At 42.1% G+C, this 9846-nt stretch overlaps 1 protein-coding gene across 1 annotated transcript; it reads right to left on the bottom strand.

Annotated features, from left to right (window-relative positions):
- Positions 1-3359: 3359 nt before the first annotated feature.
- On the bottom strand, positions 3360-8671 carry zbtb21 (zinc finger and BTB domain containing 21). Its single transcript, XM_034890530.1, has 2 exons — positions 8545-8671; positions 3360-6534 (listed from the first exon to the last, which is right to left on the bottom strand). The coding sequence occupies exon 2, from the start codon at positions 6530-6532 to the stop codon at positions 3476-3478; it is 3057 nt and encodes a 1018-aa protein (XP_034746421.1). The 5' UTR covers positions 6533-6534; positions 8545-8671; the 3' UTR covers positions 3360-3475.
- Positions 8672-9846: the final 1175 nt, after the last annotated feature.

Here is a 9846-nt window from a genome sequence, read left to right as displayed (position 1 = left end):
ATATATATGCTTTTTATGTACAACACCAACTTCCTATGTATTTAACAGCCTAATGTTTTAAAGTAGGTATAGGGTTATATATTTGGGAATACACGGCCAAAATGTTCTTTTTGTGTATCACTTAACACCCCTATACATTTCCGATCATGTCACTACTACACATGGGCCTCTTACTGTATATCTGCTTTAAAGTACTGAGACAGTATGCTAAAGTCAAAAAGACTTTTGGGGATAAAGATGCAGTGAGGTGAACGTGGTTCAAGTAATAGTGTATCAAGGTAAATTCAAAGTTCCAATTTGTCAATTTCCAATTCAGTTTTAAAGTTAATCTATCAAGCTCCCTGAGAGTTATGGAAAGTCAAATGTAGTTAAATGATGTGTGAGTCTACCTTTGAATGAACTGCGGGACGCGGCTACCGAATATTTGAAATACCACAAATTGTTGTATGAATTCCATCGTTACTCTTTATTACAGAAAAAGCACAAAAAATGTAGAAAAACCTATACACAAAACAGCTGCAAGTTTCAAAAAAGCAACAATAATGCAACCAATGCCGATCCAAATATTCATTATTGCAGTGAGAGCATAGGAATACTATAAAGATCAAACTTTAGTTTACTAACAAAAGTGGTACAAATCAAGGATACAAACACTTCATGTACACAATTCTAACCATTTCTGTGAAACTTTCATAAAGTTTTTTTTATCACAAGAAGTTAAGAGCACTATTATCAATACAGAATTTCTCCAAAGAATTTCACATCACAATGCAGCTCACGTTGCTCATTTAGAGGAAAAAAAATTCCCAAAGTTCGTGTGGAGCACTCTTTGAATGCAACATCTCCCAAATTGTAGCAATTGCAATAAATTATGACGAAGGTCTAATCCATCAAACCAAAGCAGAACTACATACTTGTACAAGAATACAATTGTGAAACAGCTGGTATACAATCAACACAATCTTTAATAATAAACCTTTAGGAAGCAGGAACACTTTCTCACCATTCATAGAATTAAAGATTTACTTTATCGTGCTCCCCTGTTCTTGAAAAGCCTGAGTCATACATCATCTGAATCTCTATTGTGCTTTAATGTAAAATAATATCGACAAATTAGTCTCAAAGTTGCATAAGGCCATCAAAGCATTGTAAAGCTCGGTAAATTACCACACTGATGTTGGTACGGGGGGCAGTGGACTATAGTGATTCGGAAATTGTGACAATGTCTTATATAACATTAATAATATACTTTCCATATTTATTATTTCAGGATAACCACAAATTGCATTATTATACTGCACTGTGCCTTGAAGTACTGAGACAGTATGCCAAAGTCAAAATAGAGTTTTGGTAATGAAGGAGATGTGGTTAATCCAAAAAGTGAATATGGTTCAAGTACAAGATGGTTCAAGTGCATCATTTTCCCTAGGAAGCTGGTCTGAGCACCGAGTTTTTCCAGCAAAATTTAGAATGCTTCATGGTCATTTACCTGTGGGAAAATACACAACTTTCTTAAATCCTAGGACTGGTGATTGTCTCAGTCTTTTATAGATACATAAAAATGATTCACCAGGCTGGTGGTTAGGACGAAAAATGAAAGAACTGAATGAAGAATGTAGTCAATAAATCCAGGCTGCATTCTGAAATGCTAGGCCTAAAACAACTGGCGTCTGAGGTGTGTTTGATGTACAGTTTGTGATATAACTTATTTTTATTATACTAAAAGGTCTCATCCATCAGTCAATCAGTCCATTAAACAAAATGACGCAAAGGCAATACGGAAAGAACTAATGCAAAGGAATTCTAAGTATAACGAAACAAAACTACTGAATCGGGCTGTTCATCATGTCTACTTCTGCAGCCTAAAACCTCAGTCAGTGAAAGGATCCGAGCAAACCTTTTGGACTATGTCCCCCTCTAACAGAATCAAACTGTTAAACAAAGTGCATATTGAAAACGTTGTTGAGGCCACCCATATTATCTAAGGGGTGTCACTCACACCAAGAGATAGATCTGATACAAAAGGAAAAAAACACTACTCTTTAATTCAAACGCAGCTTCCAAAACTTTGAAGCACTTTTTCCAAATTGAGGAAACAAGGATCCAGCTACTAGGGTTGTACCCAATGTTTTTTTAATGTTTTTTTTACATTCAAAGCTTCTATTGAGGTTTTCAACTAAAACAAAAGGGTGACATCAACACCCTTAAAAAAGTTAGTCTTTTCCAATCAAATCAACTTCCTTTGCTTTCCGTCAACATAAATGCATGTAGGCAGAATACTATCTAATGAGGGAACAAAATATTGAAAATCATAACAGTGCCCTGAGGCTTATAGCAACAGTATGCTACAATCAAAACAATGCTCTGGAGTTATTGGAAATGTTTGGATCACCCAAGCCAAAAAACCATGCTATGCAGCCACCACTGGAATCTTAATTCTACAAATAATACAAGTATAGCCCAATCCAGGGATCTTCAACAGGGAGTCCGGGACCCCTAGGGGGTCCACAGAGTCAATGCAGGGGGGCCATCAAATACTGGTTCTTTTTTTTGTTGTTACAAAGTTTTAACATGAATCAACATAGTATTAGCAAATATAAACCCCACTGCTTACTGGCCTATAGGTAACACAGTCACTAAGGCCATCCACAGATACAGGTGAGAAGGATTCACTCTGCCACGTGTATGTGTAACATTAAAACATGACTTATAAAATCATGCCAACAATTATGAGGCTATTTTACTGTAATAGCTTAGGCCATCCTACACGTTTTTGTAGGCCCAGTTTAATGTGCAACTTAATTATATTTTATATTTCATATCATATATGTGGTAGGGGGTCCCTGGTCTGGCCCTCTTTCAGTTGAGGGGTCCTTGGCTTAAAAAATGTTGAAGACCCCTGGCCTAATCTTTATACCGGGGTTTTGCGCAGCATTTGATTGTTGACTTTGAATTTGTATCTCAACGCTATGAATGAAGCTTTGAACTATGCGGTAAAACCCCAGTTGGTACTGTACCTTAAGTGGTACAAGCAATGACGGGTGCAACTCTGTACATTGTTTTCTCAAAACACCTAGATAGGTAAATACAAGTAGACAACTAAAAGCGCTTGAAAATATATAAATACTTACAGCTCATTTTGAGAGAAAAAGAAACCAGTTATACTCATCTAGCACTTGATTGCACATTCACGTTTACACCTCTAATGAACATGGCCACTTTAATATACATATATATACACATATATATCTAAATACATACAGTATGTAGATATACATACGTATATACATATATACTATATACACACACACACACGTATATACACACACACACACACACACACACATATATATATATATATATATGACATTGGAGGCAAGAAAATAAGCTATACATTCAAAGTCTTTGTTTTGCAGGATGAGGTGTGTTTACATGAATATTAAATGTCATCTTTCAATTGTCTCTCGCCTAATGCTTACACGTGACTATGACTCTGCTCATGGCTCCAGAGACTAAAGGCTGACTTGAAGGTCCTGTGACAGAGTTTACACATGTACTGCCTCTTAAACGTCAGGGCAGAGAGAGACGGTGCATGGTAAAAGAGTGTGTCTGATTCCTGAGGGCCACCTGCATTCTCCATGCTGTTGGACCTTGAACGAGGGCTGTGGCTTCTGGGATGCCGTTCTAGTTCCGGCCTCTTCGTCTTGCTCCCCGAGGAGCCACATGGCTCTGGGCTGCTGGACTCCTCGGCAATTACTGCAGCGACTGGTGCCGCCGTCTGGGTGGATTTGAGCACAGAGGCCTGTGGGGAGGGACGTTCAGAGGTCTGAGGGGTTGTTGGGGGGGAGGGAGACAGAGGTGAGGGGGCTCTGTCGATCTCTTTGGCTCCGGGTTCGTTAGCAGTTGACATGTGAGACTGGAAGTGGCTCCAAAGGCGGAAGTTGGTCCTGAAGGCTTTGTTGCAGATGTGACAGATGAATGGTTTGATGTGGCACAGCAGCTCCTGGTGTCGTTCCAGGTCTTTGCGGGAGCTGAAAAGATTGCCGCATTTCTCGCATGGCCAGACACCAGCTTCCTCAGGCCCAGATTTACCAGTCTCTGTGTTTTCCATCTCACTCACAGCCTCCTCTACCGGCTCTTCTTTCACTACCAGCCTGCCATGGCGGCCCGTGCTGAGGTCCTCAGGCACATAGGATGAGGAGTCGGAATCGTACATGGGTGGACCTGATGAGTCACTGTAAGTGACGTTCTCGCTTGAGCTCCTGGGTGCTAGAGGCTCATCACTGTAATGCTCCTCTATGAGCATTTCAGACACCTCTTCATTGTTCTCTTGTTGATTCAGGTGAATCTGCTCTTTAGCTGTCATCATGTTTTGGTTGTGGACCTCCACCTGGTGGCGCCATATGCTGAATGAGGACTTGAAGGTCCGCATGCATTCCAGGCATGTCAGTTTCTTGTACTTACAATGTGCCTCGTGGTCCTTCTTGACTGTTTGACTGGAGAATCGGAGACCACAGTAGGGGCATACAGTTGCATGCCGACAACCCCTCTCATGGTCGCCCTGCTCAAAGAGTGAAGACAGCTTCATATTGCAAAGTCTGCAGGAGTAAACACCAGCATCTGTGTTCTTCTGTTGAATGTTCTCATCCTGTGCCTGGCAGAGGATGCTCTCGTTCGCTGTGTCCTGGTCAGCTTTTTCAGCAGGATGTGTCCTTAAATGCTGTCTGTACTGAGACTGGAACACAAATACCTTTCCACAGTAAGGGCATATGAAGCTAGGCCTTGATCTCTTTTTGGTGATTGAAGGAGACTGCAACCCCTGCTTATTCCTCTTTAACTTCCAAAGCAAGGCTTTCTTTATTTCCCTCTCTCGCACAATATCTATCAACTTCTTTTGAAATTTATCGTCCAGTACAGAGGAGCTGGAGGATGTGGCTGGGTTTTGTACTACACCATGCTGAGTTTGGCAGTGAGTCCACACTTTGAAGTTGGTATGGAAGCGCTTGTGGCAGATGTCGCAAGCATACGGCTTTTCAGGGTTGTGATACATATTTACGTGACGATGTAGCCCAGCACTGGACCTGAAAACCTTTAAACAGTTCCAGCATTTGAAAATCTTGTTCTGGGGCAGCTCCCCACAGTTTTCATTGGAGTCACTGCTTGCACTCTGAGGTACTGTTTCTGAAATTTTTTCATCAAGTGGGAGGGTATGTTCTTTAAATATTTTGCTCTTCTTGAATGGGTACCTTCTGTTGTCCTTCCTTTTCCCAAAAGGATTGAAGTCTGGCCTGGAACCTTGGTCATAATTTGTCTGCAAGTCTTTAAGATTGACTGGCAATGCATCTCCAACTGTAATTCGAACAATGTCCATGGGATCAGCAAGTGGACTGCTAGGCTCAGCCTTCACACTGACCTCTCTTTCTACCTGAGTTTCATCATACCTGCTGGGGTATTTTGACCTGAGAACCAGCGGAGATGCTCTTTTTGAATTGCCATTGTGAGCAGATGTCTCTGGCCCAGACGCTTTTGATGCCATTTTCACAACTGACTGTTCACGATTTTGCAGCACCTTGAGCTCCAGTGTGGGTGAGAAGACTGGAACAGGGCTGTCCATTGATAACGATCTTCGGAGTAGGCTTTTTATGAGTGGCCCGCTCCTGTCAATGGTCTGGCTTGGCTCAGGGGCCCGATCCTGAAAGGGCACTTTGGTGTGGTAGTGGGTCTCCAGCTCGTCATTCTCCTGTTTTGTGTCCTGGTCAGTGCCAGACTGCAGCCTGATGTGCTGCACTTCCACATCACTGAAAGACACTGATGATGTCAGCTGGGGCCTAACAGATGTGATGTGGGATGAGTTCCCTTTTAATACAGATGTGTATGGATAGGTGGACTTCCTCTCTGCAGCTTCACTCTGTTCAGATGATTTCCTGCTGAGGGAGTCACAGTTCCGGACTGATTCATATGAGTTGTGTACTGCTGGAGGCAGAGCTGACTCTCGAGTAGAGTGGGGAGATGAGGATCTCTCTGATGTTTTTCTCTGATAATTTAAGTGCGAGGGATGGGGTGTGTCATTCCGGACCCGACGCACAATGACGCTCCTCGTCTGGACATCGTTCTCATCCCCTTCTGAGAACGAAAGCCTTTTTCTTGACACACAGTAGGATGCGTGTGGCCTTGTTGACACTATGTTGGTGAGGAAAGGGATTCCCAGGCTGTAGCCCAGCTCTTGAATGGCTGCCAGGCTGCCTTGGTCCACAAAAAGTGAGGAGGAGTAGATGTAATTCAGAACTATCTCAAAGGCGTCAGGTTCACAGAAGTCCAGGTTTACAACTTTCAGTGACTCTGCATCCATCCGTGTGAACAGGGACTGAAAATACTCACTGGTGGCAGCCAGAACACTCTTATGGGCCTGGTACCTCTGGTCTGCCACAACCAGGACTACATCACACATCTGGCCCCGCAGTCGCTGCTCATTGAGAACCGCTAACACTGAGAGGGCATGGGAAGGATTGCTGTAATGCACTAGGCTCTCCATGGCTGAAAGACAAGAAGATTACATTTTAAAGCAGGGATGGAGATACAAAAAGGGGAGTGTTAGGTATAGAGACATACAACAATAGCTAACTAGAATTTAATGAAGTTTTGCTTCTTCAACTTGTGCAACATTCATCATAAAGCAGTTTGGCCAGCAGACTGCCACCCGGTTGAATGGCACCGGCCCTCCGAGATCCCATCAAGTCTTTCTAAAATATATATTTAAAAAAATCTTGTGCATTGATACTCTTCATTTTTAGTTTTTTTAAGCCCTAGCAACCTCCACCAACAAGTTAGGGCTACCAGTATTTAGCCTGAGACGCAAAACAAATATCCACTATAATGATTGGACAGTTTTTTTAAGAATACAATTAACCTAGGACAATAAAAGCAGAAGAGGACAAAAAAAGGATTTCGAAACGTGAGGGAGACATGGCTTCCCCCTCTCTGGTAGCAATTTGAGGTACTGCTGTCTAATACACCAGCTCTGCAATAAATCATACTCTGATTAAGGTTTTAATTACATTTTTGATCTGCTACCTCTATGGACATCTCATAACTACCCTTCATAGACACTTTATACACTCTCTATGCCATCATCACCTCTGTGCCTCCTATTTATACCATGTATAATTACCACTGAGGTCATTTGTAAGTTATTACAGCATTTACATTTTGTGCCAGAAATAATTATCATTATTTTTACTATTGACATTCTCACTGTTTTTATATACTGTATTTATATGCCCATACATACATATTTTAATCATCCACAACTGTTACACTGCTCATAGCTGAGCCACACATTGAGAGATCATTTTACTGTTCACATTCTAATTTCACTGTTTTTATTCTTTCATATATTTGTGATAGTGTTGTTTTTGTGCACGTGTGTATATTTGTGTATGCATGCGTTTTTGTGTTAGCATCTTTGGCTGCAGGAAACCATATTTTGTTTTGAAATACTTGGTATGAGAAAATGACAATTACAAATACTTGACGTTAGTTTTAAGTATACCTGGTAAACCAGTAACTAAGTGTATTTAGACAAGACAACAATTCATTAAATTGTGTGTACATTGTACACCATCTGGCACACAACATTTGCAAAAACTGGTCTTACAGAGCATTATGTAAAAGGGCTATATCAGGCACATCGGAGTTAGCGTTTCTAACAAGAACAATTAAATGTTCACCTGCTAATAGTGATCTTCAAATACATTTTTCATAATCCCAGTTGTCAAAAAAAATAAAATAAAACTAAACAAAAATAGTACACACGTTCGTCATGGATGTATTATTACAAGTATTATAAGAACGCTACTCATTGAGGCCTTTATTTTGAAAATGGTGACCGGAAAGGGGGCTTGTTACTTATGTTGACACTTGCTAAAATAGTCTCATTGGCAAAAGCTCAAGCTGTATTCATTCATCAACACCCAGCGGCCGCCCGGGTGGCGTCCCGTCAGCACAACAACGGGTCCGTTTTCTAGGAGGACGTCCATCACATCACACATGTAGGCTACGTACGTGGCTCACATTCTCAGGACGAACAACTTCTCCAACCGAAATGCCACTTTCAGTTCACAAAATAGTTCATATCAATCATCATATTATTAATAATAATAATAATAACAACAATAACAATAGTTTCTCCTCTTGTGTGGGCACGTGGCGAAAGAACCGAGGCTACAACTGTTTGGCTTCAAGTGAACCGAGAGGGGGAAAGTTGCCTCCGCGTGCCGTGGTGGAAACCCCGGAATGGAAGCAGACAGACGCTGCTGAGTGGAGGCGACTCGCTAGCCTACCGCCCGGTGCAATGGCTTTTTGATTTTATTATTATTATCTTTTATTCCAAAACGGTTCAACCCGACCTGACACGGCGTGGTTGTTGTCTACCAAACGGTTGTAGATGGTAATGTCTTCCAGCAGCCCCGAGTTACGTCAGGGAGGAACAGGAGAGAAAAAGCTCCCTTTAAGAGCCCCGGCCCCGGCCCCGCGACCTCCACTTACCCTGCCCGTCGTCTATCTGCTCTTTCCTCCACGCAGCCGGGACTTTATTCACTGTTGCCTAGATTTCTGCGCGCTAGTCGTGATTCCATCCATCTTGAATTTGACGTCATCCCACACCAGGGATGAGGTCATCGCAAAGAACGCTCGTCACGTGCACTGCGCTCTGATAGGCTGTAAAGGACTAGGAGGCGGGTCAACGGAAGACATGGCACTGATGCTAATTTAAAGGCATAAGTCATCATTTTACTTATTAGCAGTGAAAATGTTTCTGTTTCTTGCCATGCTTTTAAAGAAATCATGGTCGAAGGTTGCTAAAAGAAGTGACAGTACATACTGTAATGGACAGTGTACTACAGCACTGTTCCGTAGTATAGTTTAAATGAAGTCATCTATAGGAAGTTTGTATCTCTATTTATCTTGATGTTAAGTCACATGTGTTACAGTCAACTGGCCAAGGGTGGAGACTAGTGATTGTATCTATGTATTTATGTCTTTTAGTTTAAAAAAGAAGCTCATGTACGCTGTATATACATAAAAAAAACAGATCCCACCCTTTGATTTAAGCAAGTCTACAAACACAGTATACATATATACACTCCTACTCACCTATACGATTATTTGGAACACCCTACTATAACCCTAACCCTTTCGCCTTCAGAACTGCCTTAATTCTACGTGGCATTGATTCAACAAGGTGCTAAAAGCAATCTTTAGAAATGTTGACCCATATTGAGAGGATAGCATCTTGCAGTTGATGGAGATTTGTGGGATGCACATCCAGGGCACGAAGCTCCCGTTCCACCACATCTCAAAGATGCTCTATTGGGTTGAGATCTGGTGACAGGGGGGCCCATTTTAGAACAGTGAGCTCATTGTCATGTTCAAGAAACCAATTGTAAATGATGTGAGCTTTGTGGCATAGTGCATTATCCTGCTGGAAGTAGCCATCAGAGGATGGGTACATGGTGGCCATAAAGGGATGGACATGGTCAGAAACCAGGCTCAGGTAGGCCGGGGCATTTAAAACATGCCCAATTGGCACTAAGGGGCCTAAAGTGTGCCAAGAAAACATCCCCCACACCATAACACCACCACCACCAGCCTGCACAGTGGTGACAAGGCATGATGGATCCATGTTCTCATTCTGTTTACGCCAAATTCTGACTACGATCTGAAGGTCTCAACAGAAACCGAGACTCATCAGACCAGGCAACATTTTTCCAGTCTTCAGCTGTCCAATTTTGGTGAGCTCTTGCAAATTGTAGCCTCTTTTTCCTACTTGAGTGGTACCGGGGGGGGGGG

This window comes from Etheostoma cragini, chromosome 13, assembly GCF_013103735.1.
Source record: "Etheostoma cragini isolate CJK2018 chromosome 13, CSU_Ecrag_1.0, whole genome shotgun sequence".
Classification (NCBI taxonomy): domain Eukaryota; kingdom Metazoa; phylum Chordata; class Actinopteri; order Perciformes; family Percidae; genus Etheostoma; species Etheostoma cragini.
The sequence above is the reverse complement of the archived record's forward strand: the minus strand, read 5'-3'. Positions and strand labels throughout refer to the sequence as shown.

Excerpts from the sequence above, each read along its gene's own strand:
- zbtb21 (XM_034890530.1), bottom strand. The coding sequence starts at position 6,532 with ATGGAGAGCCTAGTGCATTACAGCAATCCTTCCCATGCCCTCTCAGTG.